Here is a 20087-nt window from a genome sequence, read left to right as displayed (position 1 = left end):
AATTTACATATGCAAGATTGATTAAAGTGTTCACGGTTTTAATTTCTGGTTCACACTGGCGGTAACAGGCCTCAACTTTTCCGAAAAGTTCTTTTCACGTTTACTTCTCTCTCGTTCTCTTTTTCTACCTTAATTAGTTTTGATGTTGAGAGTCTATACCGTTTTGGGGGCTATAAGACAGTACGGTAGCTATAAAAGGCTCTTACTTCTAGTAAACTAGTAAGCCACAAACACTGGCAAATCATTTTTACACTCTTTTTTATAAGAACATTTTTATAAAAATTTTGACGCTGAGATTTGCCCCAAAATTTAAGAAAATGTATGGGTTAAAATAAGAACATCCTCAGGCTCTGCCAAATTTTACGCGTTCTTATATAAGAGTGTATTGCGCTTTTACATTGCGCGTGATGGAAAGCTAACCAGGCCGCGAAAGCGTTTGCGCGTGACGTGCTGCGTTTTAATTGCGTGAGAAATGGGTTTAAATGACGCGAACAAAATTTTAACGGATAATTCGGCAATTGGACACTGAGGCAACTGAATTAAACTCTTGAAGGTTCGTAATCCTTTATTTTTTTCTCAGTGAGTATAATTTTGTCTTTTATTCGACAGACTGTAAGAGTACAACTTCGTTTTTCGTTTCTACAGGTGAAGACTGTACAATGGTGAAAATAGGTGGACCAATAACTGGAAGCGAGGACAGATGGAATAGACTCGCCCACGAGCAGCTCAAATCACTAGTTTTCGAGATCAATTTAGAAGTCAGCAGGATTGTTGCAGAAATGGAGGTTAAATTAGAACTTCTCACAGTCAAATCATCTATTCATGAATGGTATAATCTAGTTTCGCGTCTTGGGAGAAAACTAAAATATCTTCGTGAATGCTTTCCGCCATATTCAGTTGAAAGTTACAGATCCTTGGAGGAAATTCAGCACCAACGTATTCTGGCAGAATTCAAAGAGTTTAACAAAAGAAAGAACTATCAAGAACAATATTTGAACCTTAAAGCCGAGATTTTAGCGATCGAAAGATTCCTTTTCGAGAATGCCCCCGCGAAGAAGCAAAATGAAGAGATGGTGGAAAAGCTCACACAACTCAGAGCAAAGATTGACTCAGATCACTCATTCATCAAGGAAGTCAAGGCTACCATCAAAAGCGTAACTAGCGAAATAATCAGAGAGAAGAAAGCCATGCAACGTGAAGTCGCACAAATGAAAAGAAAAAAGGCAAACGCGCTTCAGAGGTTGGAAGGACTGCGCGCCACATTCAAACAGAAAGAGGCGTTACTGGAGGAAACCACCGAACAGAGGCAGAGGGAACTCGCTGCTATACAGAAAGAAATGCAGGAAAACAACATGCTTGTTCAGACTTTGGAATGATCGCATTGAGGAACAAAACGTTCTTCAAGAAAAAGTTTGTAAGCTGAAAAATCACATGGCCAATGAATCAAAATAAATGAATCAGATCTATCTCGTGTTTTTTTTTTAGGTCGGCTCGTGCGCCAGTAGTTTCAAGATAGATTTTCCAGTTTTAAACAGCAGAACTTTCGATTCAGTTTATTGAGGGAACTGCGACTTAGAACTTACAATAGAAAAATACAATACTATTCGTATTAGGACTATTGCTCGATAGACGGTCCCTGCGAAGCAACTCAAATTGCGCCTTTGCCACGCCATCCCCCAGTTTGGATCTATCCTAAAGCGCCAAAAGGTTCGGCTTCATTCGCCAAGGGATCATATAAGAAAATGCCACAATTTAAGCCTACCGTATTCTAAAGAAGATAGTAACAGAACAGTGAAAAATAACAACCCGTTTTTAATGTTAGACATGTTACCACAATACCCTGAGAGACTGCTAATTGCTCACGTTTTCCTCTTCTTAAATGCGAGCGTTCGACGGGCGTGAGAGTCTTACACCGCATTCTCCTTATAAAACCGAGTGACAATGCGCTTGACATGGTTGCCACATGAAAATAAGTTACCGGAATTTTCTTTGACGTTTTCGACTTGCCAGAACTAGCAACATTGAATGGGCTTATCCAAACCTCAAACACTCTATTCACGCACGTTGGCAGCTACTGTTGTGGAAGAGTTGGCAGATGTTTAGACACTGAAAGACTAGACAAGTCAATTTTAGGCTGTGAGCAAACTACTTGGAAAAAAAGTCACTGGAACTTTCTCGGGGTTTAATAATGGGGGTACGCCGATTGTCTAACCGAAATTTAGGCAGCGTTTCAAGGAAGTCTTGGTCAAAACCGGCATTAAGCCAAACGCCACCTGTTATATCACGTCCAAATGGTCCGTCATACATAGGTCCACATACTGGACATGATTTAGCCACTCCAAAGTGGCGACTCCCGATACGAGGCTCGTCACTTTCGATATTGAAATTTTAAAGGCGCGTTTACACGGCAGAGGAATTTGCGTACGGACCCGTCACAAAAACAGTCCGGACTGACCACTTTTGTAGAGAAACAGTCAAATCAAAACGGGGCCATAACCGCCTATGGCCCCGTTTTGATTTGACTGTTTCTCTACAAAAGTGGTAAGGTCCGGACTTATTTTTTGACGGGTCCGTACCCAATTTTCTCTGTCGTGTAAACGCGCCTTAATTAGTCTCTGCCCTATAATGGTAGGCGGCTAGTGACAGATTACATAATCCCTGTGGAGTCCTACTCAGTCGGACACTTCTTGTTAATAATCGGCTCTAAATAATTTAGACTTTAACGAGATTACACAATAATAGAATGTTCAAGTCATAAGAAACAAACTACAAAGACGGGAATTACATGTATCATCCATTTTATTTACGGCGAACCCTATATATTATAAATAGAAACAATTTTTATTTAAAAGAAAAACTTAGATATTTGAATCAAAATTTCCTTAGCACTCAGTCCTATGGTAATAATATAACCGTTTTCTCTTGAAAGGCGCACATATAAATGACATAAAAATCCCACGAGACCCCTGACATTCAAAATTGTTTTCTAAAATACAAAACGTCCCTGAGAAATAAAGTTACAAAACAACAATAACTTAATGCAAAAACCCGTGAGGAAATAAAGTGTTGGTATTAACAATCATTTAACTTCCCAGAATTAGCTTAATTTCCCAAGTTGAGCTTTTTTGAACAATTCGCTGGCCGTGAATATCATGGAGTCGATAATTCCAGCCACAGTAAAGGTCCCACCCACGATTGCACACACCTGAAAATGATGGAAAAACGGAGATTAAAGACAGAGAAACCTTGAAAGCTTAGTCACCTATAAAGAAAATAAATGGTATGACTAGAAATGATACTACAAAGAGACACGTGGAAGAAACAATTTGCTGACTGATTGTTTTCCATGAAATGACCAAAGTGAGAGGAGCAGGTGGACGAATAACTCTACCTCTTTTGACATCAGACTAATTATCTTTATTAGAAAAGTCGACACCAAACTTCCTCTTTCTGTATCATCATACAACTGTCTACTATTTTCATGCCCAGTGCTCTCTCCTAGTTTTATCAGGGGGGGGGGGGGGATGTTTGCAGACACGATCCTTGCATTACGTAATATGCAACGAAGATAGAGGAAATGACTATAAGAATCAAAGACTGAACAAGCCTTGTATGTTTTTCCAGCTTACCTTAATTTAGAAACAAAAACGACTGATTGATTGGCTTATAAACAACAAGTATTGAGACTGAAAGGGCAACTGGGAATTACGCGATAAATTCATACATGTTACTGAGGAACTACTATACATACCGTGGTGATGAAATGATAGAGCGGCTTGCGTCGCTCCACATATTTGACAGTAATGGGGCTCAGATCATAACGAAACCAAATGGCTAAAAAATAACATAATGGTTTCCTTTACCTTACAATACATTGAGGTGGTGAAAAACAAAATAATTCCTTTTTACATGCACTCAAGCTACATAATAGAAACAGTGCAACAAAAACAATTTTCTGAATTGATATTCTTTTAGAAAGAGAGTGTGCACGTGTATGATGTGGCTAGAAGTGATTGTAACACAACAGTATGGCTCATAATCGATCATAATCTTAGTTCATATCCATTCTTTTCACCACATAGTCTTAAATTTCTTTTTCAAGGTCAGCATCAAAACTAATTCGTAGCTGGTTTGAACAACATATCTCAATAAATGAAATTACAAAAAAAATTACTAAAGCAATTTTTATCAATCTTTTTTTGAAAAGAGAATTAAACAGTTATTTTAGAGACTGTTGCTGTTTTTCAGCGATATAAAATAATTAATGATGTGCCACTGCAATACTTGCAAAGATACTGTACCTGGCAAAATCCGGCCTCCATGTCCATAAGCTACATAATCCTAAAACAAAAAATTAAATACAATAAGCTTAATATGCATTAAAAACAGGGCCAAAAGATGCTGAACACTAATAATTGTTTAATGTTTAGTGTATGTTTATTGAGATTTGGATACATGCTGGCAGTTAGTAAGTTTACTTACCGCAGTTCTAAGCAATAAACGTTTTGTGATTTGACAAACCAGTTACCTTATAAGCCCAGGTATATTGATAGGTGAAGGTTGTAGTACCATCCAGTTTCTCATAGATAGTGGGTACAATCTTCAATACATAATCATGTGACGACAAACCTAAACAGAAACATTACAACACCTAATGTAGAAGGCTTACAAGAACAGTATACACCTGATTGAAGAAACGTTGACCCGTGAAAAGCCTAAACGATAAACGATGCGACCCAAATGTTTACTGGGAAATCGGAAAAAGTAATCGTCTTCGTGACAGAATGAACATAACCATACGACAGGTTGCATAAATCATGCTTTTATAGAAAAATGAAAAATTACCTTGATTAAAAAAAGGAATACTACTAAGCTTTCAATGCTTTCTACCCATAATCCCATTCGGTCTTATCGTTCATAGTTTAAGCTTTTTACGGGTCAACGTTTCTTCAATCAGGTATATACAACTTTCAAATTACTAAGAAAAAGCACAATGTTTATATAATTAAATACCTACTGTTAACTACTGTCCAAGCTCTTGAAAGCAAATTGTCAATTCAGTTCAAGTTTTAAAGAATTATAAAGCCACTGTCCTATGATAAATTAGCATGTGATGTTCAAGGGTAGCCTTTCTAGCATCAAGGAAAAAAATAGAAGGGAATGGAGCGGATGTACAGTCGTTTACAAAAGTTTGTAAGTGAATGAGAGGGATGGTTGTTCTGGAAGGATTGACTGTATCACAAATATTTAACTGTTTAGAGACTGAACCATCAATGTTACTTTTATACATGTACTTACTGTTGGAACTTTCTTTATCTCGCCCTTTAAGCGCCACAAAAGCACCTGGAAGTTTATCCTAGGTCAGTGAAAAAAAAGAAAATATTAACACACACAATTCAAGTAAAAAGGTACAACAGCAACAATGAACAGTGTCAGTCGATCACCTACACAAAATTCATAGTACATTGTTTTGGGCCTCTAAAGACAAACATTCCAGGTAGATTTACCTTAATTTCTGTTCCAAAGTTAAGAGAGTTAATAACATGGGCCATGTCTGGGTTATCTGGCTGTAAAAGAATCAAAATTTTAAAAATTGTTACATCAGGTGGATGGCACGTACTAAAACCCGAAACAACTAAACGAAACGACCAAAACGAAACAACCGAAACTGCTGAAAAGAACGAAACGAAAACACCAAAACAACAGAAACGGCCGAAATGAGCAAAAGGAAACGAAATCACCGAAACAAGCAAAACTTCAAGATTTCCGCCACTTACCGTACGATACACGTCGTTTAGCCTACTATGCACTCCGGTTACCCTACTATACACTCCGGTTAGCCTGCTTGCACTCGTGTTAGCCTGCTACACACTCCGGTTAGCCTACAATTCACTTCGATTAGCCTGCTATGCACTCTGGTTAGCCTGTTTACGGTTAGCTGTCAATAATGGTAACAGATTTTGCTTGTTTCGGTGTTTTCGTTTCGTTTCGCTCGTGTCGGCCGTTTTGGTTGTTTCGGCGGTTTCGTTTCGCTCGTTTCAGTGGTTTCGTTTCGGTGGTTTCGTTTCGTTGTTTCGGGTTTTAGTACATGCCCAGGTGGACTGTGGAGAAACATGTGAATAATGTTATGTAACACACACCTGTGCACCTGCTCCATGGGTGGACACATGGAAATTTCCAGGAACCTGAAGGTAAAAGAAACGTAGTTAGAAAGTCAAATCACACTCACATGCATAAAACTCTGTATAATGTTCACACTAACAAATAAACAAGACACAGCCAATTATTACAGGTGCATTTAGTGTGCAAGGTGCATCGCTGTGATCCAAAGTATCAGTTAATGTGACAGTAATAGCGAGAACCGTGACTGACATGTATTGTGTCACTTTTCTTTAGGTATTTTTTTGTCAGCCACTTTTTCAGCTCCTGTCTGTAATATCAGGGTGTCCATGGTGGCAAGAGACCTAACCCATGTAATTTGTGGTAGAAAGGACGGCAGGATGTTGATATGGGCAGTGTACATTAAAGATTTTGCAATTTTCAACAATTTTGCTTATTGACAAACTAAATGAGACATTTGGGCAATTTGGCTATTTTAATTTAAACCAAAAATCATTTCCTTTTAAGATGCTAGTCAGCGGTTTTCACTTGAGTGTTGAAAGTAATTTGTATTTGCTTTGGTTTTGTATTACTTTGCTCAGTGATTGGTTTAAAAATCTTGTGCCACCATCTCAACCAATCAGAACTGAAACTTTAACCAATCATGTCTTGCTTGTGCCATTTTTTCATGCTTTGTGCCAGCATCATGTGCTTGCTTAGAGATTACATTAGCTTAGTAATTCACTTAGCTTTTGTTTTTACGACACTCAATTGCAAACTGCTTCATACATACACTGTACCTTGTTAATGTTGAACTTACAAGAGAACTGACATCCTTCTGCAAGTCAAGTTTCATAGTCAGTGCAAAATAACCAAGCAATTGTAGTTATTAATATTTCATGTTCATGATTACAATAGCCCAGAATTACTACATGGCAAACAATGCAACTACTGAATGAAATTTTCATTTATTTCAAAGAAATCTGGATATTTAAAACACTGGAAGTTTTGGAAAGAGATTAACAACTAAAGGCTTTTGGGCCAAAAAGATCTTTAAGAATTAGTGCTTGGGAGATTCGTAGATCACAAGAGCACCTGTGTCTGTTGTTTCCATGTTTTTTTTTTTGGAGTTTATGATATTCACCTCTGAAAATTACCAGGGTTGCCACTCATTAGAACCCCAAAAATTCCCTGACTTTTCACTGACCTTGAATTAGGTGAATTAACAAATGAGCCCAACCTTAATATTGTTGAATTATTGTGAAAGAATTATCCAGAATACTCTTGTGATATTCCGCATAAATTTACTTATTAAATACTAAATTGTTAAATTAAATAGAACTGAATGTTTTGAGTAGATCTGCTAAAAGCTTCAGGGCTCACCAAAACCCCCGTTTGGTCTTCCGGGACAAGTAGATTTTCCTGCCGGGCAAGTGACTTTTCATGCTCACTTGCCCGACGGGCAAGGGCCCAGGCAAACCATCAATTAACTTAATTTCTAAAACAACGATTTTGAAACAAAGCAGTACATTTTTGGCTTATTTGTCATGGGTGATCAAAGGTTATAAATGAATGTTTACAAAAACTAAAGGAAGCTTTAATAAACACACAGGCTACTTAGATGTTTGAAAATTTGCCCTATAATGCGTTGCAAACCCCAAAAACTGTTGAACTGTACGTCATGTATCTGTCATGGATTGTGTCTCTGGTAAGATTCTCCCTGACAAGAATGCCAAACTGAAGGCCCAACCCAGTGCCTGATTTTCTATGTTTTTTTTGTCTTTTGTTTTTGTGTGTGTGTGTGTGTTGAGGGGGGTGGGGGGTCATGAATTATTAATAAGTTTAAGAACTTGGGCAAGGGGGGAAAGTGCCCGGGCAAGCAAAATTTGAGAGTTACTTGCCCCATAGGCAACCTGGAATTCAAGTTTTTGTCAAGCCCTGAGCTTGGAAAAGAAGTCGCCCAAATAGACAGGTGTTGTGTAAAATTGTACAACATCAACAATTTACACAGATGTTTGTCCTTAGATGTTATCTGTTTCATAAAGCTCACTCAATATTTTCACACCAAATAGTGGCTATTGGTTACAATCATTTGATGATCAAATAGTGGTATCAAATGGCAAACAATCGTGATGATCATTCTCTCAACATACCAGGTTACGAACAGTTAAACTTGTTAGGGCACCCGTAATAGAACTTGATGATCTGCATAATTTTTATTACAGATGTCCTTTGAATGGCTCTTTAAACTCAAAGCATAATATTGCATTACAAAATATGTATTTTTTTAATTTTGAATTTTTTTTTAAGACTGACACATAGCTGACAGTTTTATTCCAAGGTCACACATGTATCATTTACCTCCATGATTTATGTCCTCTTTATGAGTGTTCTCCTGAAATCCAACCTCATGTCTGTGAAGTAAAACATGATCACCACAACACTGGTAAATGTATTTTCTATTTTTTTAATGTACCCCAGGCCCAAACTGAATGTTAAATACACATAACAGACTAAATATTTCCAGAACTTTCCAGGACCAGTAGTCTTTTTCCAGGACTGGAAAGTCCCGGAAACAACATGTGTAAGTGCCACAATAAAATTCCAAAACTTGCCAGGTTTTCCAGGTCCCATATGAACCCTGAATATGGTATTCATTTGATTTCTTGCACCAACAGCACACATACCAAATGAATGTTCAATGTCAGGAGAATGCTTTATCACTGATATTAATTTCACAACCACAAATTTAACAATGTAACTCAATCTTGCTTCAACAATTTGCAGATGGTTTTCACTTACACATGACTGTGTGAAATAAATTCTGAGAACAGAACTGTAAATAAAATAATTATTTTTAAGCCTTTAAGCAGAACAGTCTTTCCTGACACATGTACATGTCTACAGGTGTCAATATAATAAATTTTAATAAGATCTACATGGTCTTAAGAGTGAGTCCGCACGAGAGCCATGCAGGCGAGTCTACAGCGCATCTCACCGATTTCCCTCAAATTTGGCACACTTGTGTAACGTCACTAGTACATTAACCATGTGCAATATTTTGGTTCAATTGTTTATTGTTTTGGAGAAATGTCAATCAAACTGTCAGACAGTGGAAAGTACTTAAATTTGACCTAAAAATATTCACCATGTTTGATCCCCTGCTACATGCTTAATATAAAAAGAAATGATACGAAACTTTTACATAAGACAAATCAAGTCCCGAATAATAGAAAAACGTTCAGTAAACTTCTGTCATTTGCTGCGTTTGGCTGAAAGCAAAATTCCAAATCTCCTTATTCAATTCGTATCAAAAAAGTGGGGTTTCAAAAGTCGTTGTTTGTAGACATGCGGCGTTTCTTCAATCGAATTTGAAAGTATCAATAGATTGCCTTGGAAATGGTGTCCCTATTTATCAAATAAAATCTCTGTTAAGTTTAAGAGGAATTACAGGTTCGCATCAATAAATGGTGTTAACTTCGTGACAATATGCAAATGAGCTCAACACGGAAATCGTGATAAGTTCAGAGTTTGTAAAATATAAACTAAATAGAATGTTGCTATAAGAAGTAAAACATCGTTATGAAGCTTTTTGCATAAAAAATACTTTTAAATCGTTAGTAGTTTTAACTACTGGAAGTCGTTGGCTGGTAATAAGCAAATTAAACAAATTCAAACGAACACAAAGGTCATACCGACCTGCTGGTCGTACTGCACCAATTTGAAAGATATCCCCACAAGCAAGCATCATTGCATAAAAGTCATTTCCTTCAAGGGTTTTTGGCATCGACCTCTTGGTGTGTAAGCTGCACTTTTCCGTATTTGCCAGCACCATAGTAATTTAAGAACAGATGTTATCAAAACAAGTTGGCGGCGAGGCATCAAATATAATATTCATCGAACATGAAAACCGACTTGTTTTAGAATTCGGTCGCGTGTTTTGTTCACATATAAAAAACATGTTTCCACTGCAAAGAAATTATGTAGTCATCGTTTCCATCCAGTAAGAATTTGCGGCACAAGTGGTTTTTGGTGACAGACCGACTTGAGAATTTTATCTCAAATTTCATGTCTCAAATTTCACTCTGACTCAGATCATATTGCTTATGTGCTTTCAAGAAGGACCTGACATTCAGGGGCCATGGGATATGTATTGAGTCATCTACAAATGATCCAATACGCCACAAATCGCCATGGCTTTAATTTTCCACCTTTTTTAATTTTGAAAATCTGAAATCGAAAAATTAGCCTTTAATACCGACTTACCGTAAATAATATTATAAACGCCAGGGCTTTTTAATTTAAGGGGTACACGCGGTAGTGTTAAATAAATATGAGGCGTTTAGTAGAAAAGGGGCATTCATTTCACCAGGAGCCCATGATTTCACTCTAACTGTAACGAAACAAATGGACAAACAAGTATGTAAATATGACGCGTAGTTTGATCCCGGATAGAGATAGGAAACAGATTTTGTACGTAGGAGACTACTCTAATCTTTTCTAATGCAAATCCTAAAGATGTCGTTCACAGATTGTTCGATATCGATGTCTTTATCGTCATCGCATCGAGGTTAACCATGTTGGCTAGCTAGCTCCTTTGGTCCCTTCGATGTCCGAGTGAATCAATTAACTAACTAAAGAAAATTGCGTGCTTTTTACTCCATGAAACGTTTACTTGAATTTTGAGGCGAATATATTTTTTCTTTTTTTATTGGGGAGGGGGGGGAGGGTGATGGGGGGAGCAGGGGTGTCTATTAGACACGGGACGTTGATTAGTGGAGACCTCTAATACAAACTTTACACCTCAGGGGAGGCGTTTATTTGAGAGTGGTGCGTTTATTAGATCATTTACAGTACTATTTCACTCATTTACATTTATTCTAAGGATTGCCTACAGGAAAGATAAAATAGAACAAAAGAGTATGATTATGAGTGTCATTGAAAACGAACTTTCAACAACCTGGTCAAGGCAAAGACGAATCATGAGTTGTAAAAAGGCACGCTGATCTACACTTATACAAATATTTAATTCCGTCGATACGTCGGTCCGTCATTCTAGCTTTAAATTAGGAAATCAGTAGGAGCACTATCAGAGATACAGGTGATTCCAAATTTGTTGAAATTATTCTGGATCCTTGTTCCCAGGGTCTTCGTTCCCCTAAACCAGCGGTTGATAAACGAGTTTAGATATTAAATTTCGTTCCCAGAACTTGCGCATTTTCCGTCAGCCTTGACCGAACTGGGCCATCCTCTGCCCTCTGGGCCATTTATGGTTCCGGTTTAATTGTGCGCATGCACCGGAGACTTGAGATGGAATGAACCGTTTTCGCCCCCAGAGTCTACGGTCCTTCTGTTCTGCGCCAGGGATCGAGACCTCTGCCGTTAATGTCTGTTAAGCTACGCAACGAATTGAAGGCGGGGTTTGGCTGGGAATGAAAAGGGATGAGGCACCAGCAGAGTGGCCCCGAGGCGAAAGCGGAAACCCGACTGAGGTAAGTGCTTGGACGGTTGCTATAGAAACCAGCTCCACATCGAGGCCCTTTGAGTCACACTAGGGCTTTCCACAAGTTGCTCGGAAACTTTTTGGCATTTTTTCATGTTTCGAGCAACTTTTTTCCCTTTGAGCAACTTTTTTCCTCTCGAGCAACTTGTTGCATTTTGAGCAATTTCCAGACCGAAGATTTCCGAAGATTATACGAGTGCTGTTCTAAGGCAAAACGAACGTTTCCGAAGACTTACGAAGTTTGCCAAAGATTTTCGAGGGACATCTGAAGACGTTTCAACATTCGGCTCATTCTGCATTAAAACATTACAAAACTCGTCAGCAAACATGACGTCATCGATATCTTCACGATTTTTCCCAGGAATCCTTGTTACTTAACAAAATAATATTCCCTTTAATATGTTATTTAGATACTTCTTTTGCTGTAAAATTGCTTAAAACTGCTTTGAAGATCTTACTCTCAAAGGGAAATTAGCATATATTTAGAAAAAATTATTTTGGTTAGAACTAGCGTTTTCGATTTTTTGGTTCGCTGCAGCGAACAAACGCCTTGTTGCAGGGACTTTTTGAAGTAGTACACACGAAGCGATTTGTCGCAGAGAACCTCACTTAAGGTTTATTAGTACTTCATTAGTGTTTTCATTAATTTGAAAGTAATATTGTGTATAAGCTACTTTAACTTTTCCATATATCACGTTGATCTGCAATATGGCACGAACAGGAGCTAGAGAGATGGTGGATATAACCCCAGTGTATAAGGACTGAGTGAAGTCCAATTGGGTATGTAATTATATGCGTTATTAACAAAATCGAACTGCGCGGTCGTTCAATTTTGTTAACAAGGCATTTGAAAGACCTTTCAATTGGCATTAATGGTTTTCACATCCACACTATAAATCAAATATTCAGTTAGAGACGCAACATAATTTTTTTGGAGGAGTGGTCAAGTGGGATCAAAAATCCTGAAAAAAAATTGTTTGCAATAGCAAAATGCCCACATAAATTGTTTGAAGACATCAAAAAACATTGTCTGCAGAAAGATGCAGCTGGAAAAATTGTTTGGACAGAGAGCGCCACAGAAAAAAATCGTCTGTACTGTACTATACTATGCTTCGAGTAAAACAATGGTCCATTCCAGCGTTTTGATCGAGCACTGAGGCCATTCTCGTCCCCATAGCCCTTTCGTTTCTCTTAGCCGGCTTGGCACGAGAAAACGGAGGGCTCTGGGGACATAGGATTTTTGAATTAATTCGAATTTTTTTGATTGGCTGTTTGCAACAAAGAATTCCTAAACGGAAGTCGAAAATGTAACGACTCTCTCATACATTCTTTTGAAACGTCGTGACTGCATACATGAAGACCGGAAGTCCTAGAATCTAGGACTGGAAATCCTGTGTCCCCAGAGCCCTTTGTTTCCTCGTGCCAAGGCCCAGCCGGCTAAGAGAAACGAAAGGGCTATGGGGACGAGAATGGCACTGAGGCAAGTCTTGAGAGACTGGGTACTAGTCCAAAACAACATGGCGCCCGGGTGAAAAGTAACTTACCAGGCTTATGAAAATGTGAAGTACTGAGGCCATCGCTTACGAGAAAAGTGGAAACTAAATCCTTGCAGAATTGTTTGTGAACATTATAACTACCAGGTAGACAGGAGTGAGCGACGTTTTCTCTTTCCAACCTGCACGTGAAGATACGCTTGAATTCGATCGATGATGAACATGTCAAGTGGCTTGTTTACCTTTTCTCACGCCGTAAGTCTGTATTTATGGGCACTAAATAGCCGGATAATTAACATCACGAACCACTTTAGGAGCTAAAAGGTTTATTAGATTTGTGTTAGCGGTATTTCTCACGTCCTCAGCCGACCTATCCATCATGTTATGAAACTCGTTCTAAAACTTTCATAACTTTGTTTTTGTTTTGCTCACATGTACCACATTTTTGTACGCTAAAATCATACGTGCCGATTGAACTTAACATACTTTTTTTGACTTTAATTTATTATTTAGTAAATGTTTTACAAAATAATGGCTAATGGAACCATCAGAATAACGCCGCATCGGCGATATTCAAACGTAATTTTACCCTAAAATCTCTAGTGTCACACATTGCCTAAAATACCTTATTTTCAAAATAGGTTTACTACCAAACCAGAGAGCGATGAAAAATCTTGATGATATCATTTAAATTGCACTAGGTGATACTAATTACTGTGGTGTTTTGATATGGAAAGCTTCAATTCTTGCAGAGATATTTTGGTCAAAAGATGGGTCAAAATTTGGGTATTTTTTGGCTCAAAACCGACCATGGGCACGTTGACCACGATATCTTCCACACGTTAAATAATTTTGCGATGATATTCTACCTACAGCATAATCATCTCAATATGTAACCCCATGCAAAATATAAAGTAAATCTGAGAGGGTCGATGTAGACTCAAATTTTAATATTGCATGGATTTCAGATAAACCCTCTCTTAAATAATGTACAATGTATGCCTTTAATATAACACATTGTGGTTGCCTTTAGTCTCACCTTCCCATTTCGTCCTGTATATCCAGGCCAAGATCTAGATGGAAGAAACATTAAATTAACATTTAGAACTTGGGCTTACCATATGCATGTTGAACACTAACAAATATACAGTACTACAGGTTGCACACATTAATTTTATACTGTATACACATGTACCGGTAATTACTTTAATTCCCAACTAAATAAATACAAAATTTTCCCAACCAAATAAATACAAAATGACAGATATATTGTACTAAGTAGTGGCATCCAGCCTCCGCTTCCAAAAGAAAAACATTGCAGCTGCGATCACATAATTTAACTTGAAAATCAATATTTCTATCACATTCAATGGTTTTTAAATCAGAGCTATTATAATTTTAATTTTTCTCTGGTTTTCCTTCAACATAAGAATTTTCCCTGACTTTTTTCTGACCTAGCTTCAAGTATTTCACAATAATGACCCCCCATTTCCGGACCTGTGGAAACCCTGTTTCAGTATATCCACTAGTGAAGCACCATGGTTCAGTGATGGCAAAAGGAAAGAACGTAACTGTGACACAGATATTTATCTTAACTACTCACGTTCACACTTCATTCTTGGTAAGGTTATATTCATTTTGACATCTAGTCGGTCATTTTCTGTTGGGTTATCCACAAACAATTCACTAGCACTGAGTAAGAAATAAGAAAACACCAAAATAAGTTATTAGAAAGTGAAAACATAATGCAAAAAACATTGCACTGTGGCTTAAAATAGCACTGTCTATAAAATGTTTTCAGGTTACTGAGAACTCTTTCCAGTGCCTTCTGAGAAATTTTTGCATTATTTTTCATAAAACCACAGTTGTGGTCTGTTTACTGTATCTTTGGTTAAAAATTTTTCAAACCAGTTTGATTTTTAGTTTTCATTGTCCCAAACTAAAACCTAATTAACTAATTAACTCCTTGTTGATGATGTTCATGGAACTAAAGCCAGGCAAACCCATACCCAAAGGTTTTTGCAATCGCTAAGCCCATATTTCACATGGAATCGGTTTTACAGATACGGGATATTTGGGTAAAAAATTATTTGGATACAGGATTTTTTTTTTTCATTATGAAAATTGATACAGGATATTTGTGAGAAAAATAATGGGAAACAGGATATTCAAACAAGCGATTCGAGGATATCGAACATAAGCGTTGGAACGACCACCGGAATTAACTGGATAAGGGATATTTATTCCAAAAATTAATGGGATACAGGATACTTAACCCCCCCTAATATCATTAAAACCGACATCATTGACATCATTGGAGAGCATCCCAGCACAAATCACCCCCCCCCCCCTCCGCAGCCTTCTACGCAGAAGTAAAGCAAAAATAATAATCGGGTAGCGAAGTTTATTGAAGCAAGTATTGTGCAAGAGAAGATGTCGATACGGTGCATTACTGCTGGGGGACTTTGGTTGTCTCTTCTGTCACGCAGATCTAGAAGCAACCCTTTTCGATCAGGTTTTAGTTTTCGATCAAGTCTAGATTTTTGATCAGTAGTATGTTCTCAGTATGCTCAGTCTGCTTCAATATTATTCTGTCATTATTATTAATGTCACGCAACTCTGGGAAACGCTGGTTTTGGCCGGGTCTTTTGTTTTCGTATGGGTCTTAGGTCTTAGGTCTTCGTTTTCATTGCTAAATAGTCAGTACATGTGACTGTGGAGCACAAAAAGCACCTGCCCCTTGCTATGTACATACATATTTTAAAGTTCAGTACAGTCAACTTCCACCTTGCGGACACCTTGCTATTATGGACACCCCATTGCTACAGACAATTCCCCCATTCGTTACAGCGACTAAGAATTACTGAAAATAACTTTCGCTACTACAGACTTTCTCTTTTATGGACACCGAATGATGTTCCCGAAGGTGTCCGTTATAGAGCAAGTTGGCTATTGTATCTGTAGCCTCCCACGCAGTCGTTCTTTGGGGCGATCGTGTTTCACTCCTCCCCACGAACGCCTGCTTAACCGAGGCCAACATTCTTTTCCCATTTTTTATTCGCCAGACAACCTACCAATCACCATTGAGATATTGTCTGTCGGTGAACAGTCAAAATGATCGTTATAAAATATCCCGCAAATTCCGTCCTTGAGATGCGGCATGCGGGCTTGAATATTTCACTTTAGTTATGCATGTTACGATGGCTAAAACACCAGAAAAAAATCATCGATTGGAATAATTCAAGTGCCTTTTGTGCAACGCTTTGATTAAGTCATCTGCTGGAAGGGTCAGATCTTCCTCGCCTGGTCGAATCGACAATCTGCGAGAATATCAACAAAATATCAACACAGTGGATCCGCATCGCTTCAAAGAAGAGTTCTATAGTATTTCCGAGTTAATCTCGTTACCACAATTCGCCGGTTAGATGAAGCCGAAAGGCGTGATCTGGCCAAGTAAGAAAATTCAATTTTTTTGATTGGCTCTTTCAAAGCATGGCTGTCACAGCGCTAAAATTTGAACGTGCGATGCGGCCCCAAGGGATTTCAATGTCTGTATTTTATGCAAATTATAGATCATGCACGCAATCATAATTAGTCCCCATAATATATTCATTTTTGGGACGTTTCGTTGTTTACAGTCGGCCTCAAAAGACAAGAAGATTTCGTTTTAGTTCTTTGTAGCATTATAAAGCTATTTCAAACGAATAACAATGTTTAAAAACAGAGAGTCTGCCGTAAGAATATTTACATTTGATTACGCGACCGGATCAAATTTGCATAAAATCTAGACATGTCTCAGACATTGCATGTACCCGCCGAATGAACAATTTTTTTAAATCAAATTTTTACCCGACCTAAAGCCTTCATGATTGCCTTTTGCTTAGTAAAATACTCTGCTAGATATTATTTCAGAAAAGACGAGAATGGTAAAGCATTCGTTATTCATATACATGTAGTTGAGGATTGGTTATTTATTTGATTGCCATTTTCTTAGAATAGCCCTTTTTACAGTTCCCGGCGCCATATTGGATTGGTAACCGCGCAAACATGAAAGCGAGGCCGAGGTTGACCCAGCGCCAGATTCAAACAGCTGATCTAGTGGCATTTCGAGTGCGATCAACGTTGTCCTGTGATTTTTTTCCTCCATAATGGTTTTAAAATATAAGGACAAGGAAATATCGTCTCTAGATGACATTCAAAAGCTCACGGCGAAAGATCTACGAGATATTTTGCGATCTCATTCAGAAACGACGGGCGGAGCGAAAGCCGATTTAGTGCTTAAAGTGTACGCATTACTTATGCGAGAAGTCCTACCAGCGAATGCAAACAGCGAAGATAATCAAGAAGTTCCTTCAGTTCAAGATCAGGATCAAGGTCAAGTCGGAGAAGAGTTCAAGTATGATGCGATCATGCGAAAAATTTCAGCCCTCGGATGGTCAAGTGATCTACGACATTTACCAGAGATGAACTTCATTCAACTCTACGACTACCTCGTTGTTTCCACTCGGAAATATCGCCACATCGTTCTGAAAGGGACACATTACAAAAAACTGAAGTCCTATCAGTTTTTTTTCAAAGGAAATGTCAAAAAGCTAGAAGTCAAACTTTTTGAGAACAAAACCTATGTAAGAGCGAATGTTCTTCCTTCAATGAAGAAGACGCCATACAGGGTTGTCGTCGAGTTCTCACCTACTTGCGATGTTTTACGCGCAGCCTGCACGTGTCCCGCTGGCCTCGGATTAAATGGGAAAGGAAAATGTAACCACGTTGGAGGCGTACTCTTCGCGATAGAAGATTTTATTAGACGTGGTTCGCAGAATAATCCAGAGCCTCTTACCTGTACATCGCGGCTGTCAGTCTGGGTTGTACCTAGAAATCAAAGTGTGGCTGCAAAGCCGCTCGACAAAGTGTTGATCCGCAAAATAAGATTCGGCAAAAAGAACATTAGAACTCAACCAAAAATTATCAGGTTTGATCCAAGGGCTCCACAGCATCGCACTCGTGACGAGGAAGGTTTTAAAGCGCTATGTGAAAACCTTCAGAACTGTCTACACTCCAGTTCTTTCTTTTTATTTCACGACCTGAAATCGAAATGCGCAAGTGCCCAATCGAGTTCAACCTTAGATGAAGGTGAGCGGGGTCAAGACTCCACACCTTTCACGGACAATTATGACATTGCCACTGAACGATTTAAAAGTATCGTGGACGAACATGTTTCAAACATGACAATAACTGAAGAGGAGATTCTTGAAACTGAGAGACTTACCAGAGGCCAAAACAAAAATCAACATTGGTTTGATAAAAGAAAGCAACTGCTGACAGCTTCCAATTTTGGCAAAGCTGCCAAAACCAAAGTTGAGCCATCAAAAAAAATCAAAGCTATGCTTTATGCTAATTTCACTACGGAGGCTGTGCAATATGGTATTGAGAGCGAGGAGAAAGCTGCAGCCCTGTATATCAGAGAGATGGCGAAGGAGGGTGTCACTGTAAAGGTGGAGGAGGTGGGACTTTTGCAGTCCAAGGAAAAGCCCTTCCTTGCAGCAAGCTTGGATAGGATTGTAACAAATCTAATTACAAAGGAAAAGTGGGGGATGGAGATAAAATCACCACTAAGCAAAGCGGGAATGCGAGTAGAAGATGCCTGCAAAAACAAAAACTTTTTCTTGGAAAAACTGAGTGATGGAATGATCAGACTGAAAAGAAATCATGATTATTACATTCAAGTGCAAGGCCAACTCTACGCAGCTTCGAACTTGGCCTTGAAAGGTATTATTTTTGTTGTTTATTTTGGTGAAGAAATGCCCCTGTTCATAGAAAACATCCACTTTGATGGGAGTCGGTGGAACGATGAACTTCTCCCCAGACTGGAGTATTTTTTCAAAAGGGCTTTTTTCCCTGAAATGTTGACAAAGAGGGTGGAGAGAGGAAAGCTCTTGTATCTCCATGGTGGATGGATTCCATTTGGGCATTACTCCTGTTCAGCAAATGGACTTAAATTAAGATTTAGTAGATCCCAATGACACACTAGACAGTTTTTTGTAATTCAAATGTAATGTTCATTTAACACAGTCACTTGCCACTTGGCCTTGCAGATATTATATTACCAGTAACATCATTCAAGGAGAATTTAGGTGCTGATACCTCTTGGGGGTAGGATAGAAACAGCAAAAAATTATTTCGATACGACAACATACATGAAGAGGGCATGCACACTTGTGCTGCTACACTCAAGGCAGCACTTCTAACCCCAAGAGTGACCAACACCTTCACTTACTTTTTCCTAATACTATTTTGTTATTATGGAATAAAAAAATTCTTGATACTTTTTTCTAGTTATCTAACATGTATGAATGCTTCAAGCGAACTGTTGAAACATGAGCTAAGAGGAACTGCTCCCAACACTACATTCAATGGGTGCTATTAATTAAAATCCTTTTTACTTCAGAGAGAAAAAAGAGTCACAGTTTTTATATTACTGAAAGCATGAATGATATTTACATTAACGTATATAAAAATATACAAAATATTTAAATATACATAAACATTTACACTGTGAGCATAGTATTTGTAAAAATTTCTTGATACACTATTGAGAAAATGTACTTTGGGAAAGAAAGTTTTGTTTCAAATGTTCACAAAAAAATGTTTGAATTCAGTGCAATGAAATGGGATCAACAACACCCTAAATTATTGACTATAGTAGAACTCTGCTCAATAACCTGCTTTGTACAAAAAACACTTATAGACAGTTCAATTCTGTGTCTGTGTTTTGTTTTTAGGGGGTTGGGGTGGGGGCAGAAGTTCTTGTATGTCATTACATAACCTAGCCAAAAACGTATTTCCCCATTATTGCCATGAAACAAACATGATTGATGTTACTAATCAAAAATTATTCACCAAAGTGGAGGTGAATAGTGGTGGATTTTTACCCAGCTGCTTCGCACCGCATTCACCAACAACGAAGTGAATAATTGTTTTAGTATATATCACAC

At 38.1% G+C, this 20087-nt stretch overlaps 4 protein-coding genes across 4 annotated transcripts in view; 2 read left to right on the top strand and 2 right to left on the bottom strand.

Annotated features, from left to right (window-relative positions):
• Positions 1-486: 486 nt before the first annotated feature.
• Positions 487-1466, top strand: LOC144639726 (uncharacterized). The gene is made up of 2 exons (XM_078499029.1): positions 487-553; positions 646-1466. The coding sequence occupies exon 2, from the start codon at positions 660-662 to the stop codon at positions 1374-1376; it is 717 nt and encodes a 238-aa protein (XP_078355155.1). The 5' UTR covers positions 487-553; positions 646-659; the 3' UTR covers positions 1377-1466.
• Positions 1467-2781: 1315 nt separating this feature from the next.
• LOC144639692 (endoplasmic reticulum-Golgi intermediate compartment protein 1-like) overlaps positions 2782-20087 on the bottom strand; it is a 25643-nt gene continuing 8337 nt past the window's right edge. Inside the window, exons 4-14 of the mRNA XM_078498989.1 lie at positions 14699-14787; positions 14135-14168; positions 8461-8513; positions 6900-6937; positions 6141-6185; positions 5508-5567; positions 5299-5356; positions 4529-4629; positions 4302-4341; positions 3752-3834; positions 2782-3205 (exon numbers count right to left, since the gene is read on the bottom strand). Of these exons, the coding sequence (XP_078355115.1) occupies positions 3098-3205; positions 3752-3834; positions 4302-4341; positions 4529-4629; positions 5299-5356; positions 5508-5567; positions 6141-6185; positions 6900-6937; positions 8461-8513; positions 14135-14168; positions 14699-14787 (709 nt within the window). The 3' untranslated portion in view covers positions 2782-3097. The remainder of the gene's footprint in view (positions 3206-3751; positions 3835-4301; positions 4342-4528; positions 4630-5298; positions 5357-5507; positions 5568-6140; positions 6186-6899; positions 6938-8460; positions 8514-14134; positions 14169-14698; positions 14788-20087) is intronic.
• Positions 17244-19374, top strand: LOC144638935 (uncharacterized). The gene has a single exon (XM_078498216.1). The coding sequence runs from the start codon at positions 17244-17246 to the stop codon at positions 19113-19115; it is 1872 nt and encodes a 623-aa protein (XP_078354342.1). The 3' UTR covers positions 19116-19374.
• LOC144639377 (uncharacterized) overlaps positions 19715-20087 on the bottom strand; it is a 2216-nt gene continuing 1843 nt past the window's right edge. Inside the window, exon 2 of the mRNA XM_078498689.1 lies at positions 19715-20087. This exon is cut by the window's right edge and continues 1474 nt beyond it. The gene's annotated coding sequence lies outside the window, so the exon portion shown is untranslated.

The sequence above is a fragment of the Oculina patagonica genome, chromosome 2, assembly GCF_052425735.1.
Source record: "Oculina patagonica isolate OP01 chromosome 2, crgOcupat, whole genome shotgun sequence".
Taxonomy (NCBI): Eukaryota; Metazoa; Cnidaria; class Anthozoa; order Scleractinia; family Oculinidae; genus Oculina; species Oculina patagonica.
This window is presented reverse-complemented; position numbering and strand designations above follow the sequence as displayed.

Bases quoted from the DNA above. Each gene is read 5' to 3' on its own strand.
- LOC144639726 (XM_078499029.1), top strand. From the start codon at position 660: ATGGTGAAAATAGGTGGACCAATAACTGGAAGCGAGGACAGATGGAAT.
- LOC144638935 (XM_078498216.1), top strand. From the start codon at position 17,244: ATGGTTTTAAAATATAAGGACAAGGAAATATCGTCTCTAGATGACATT.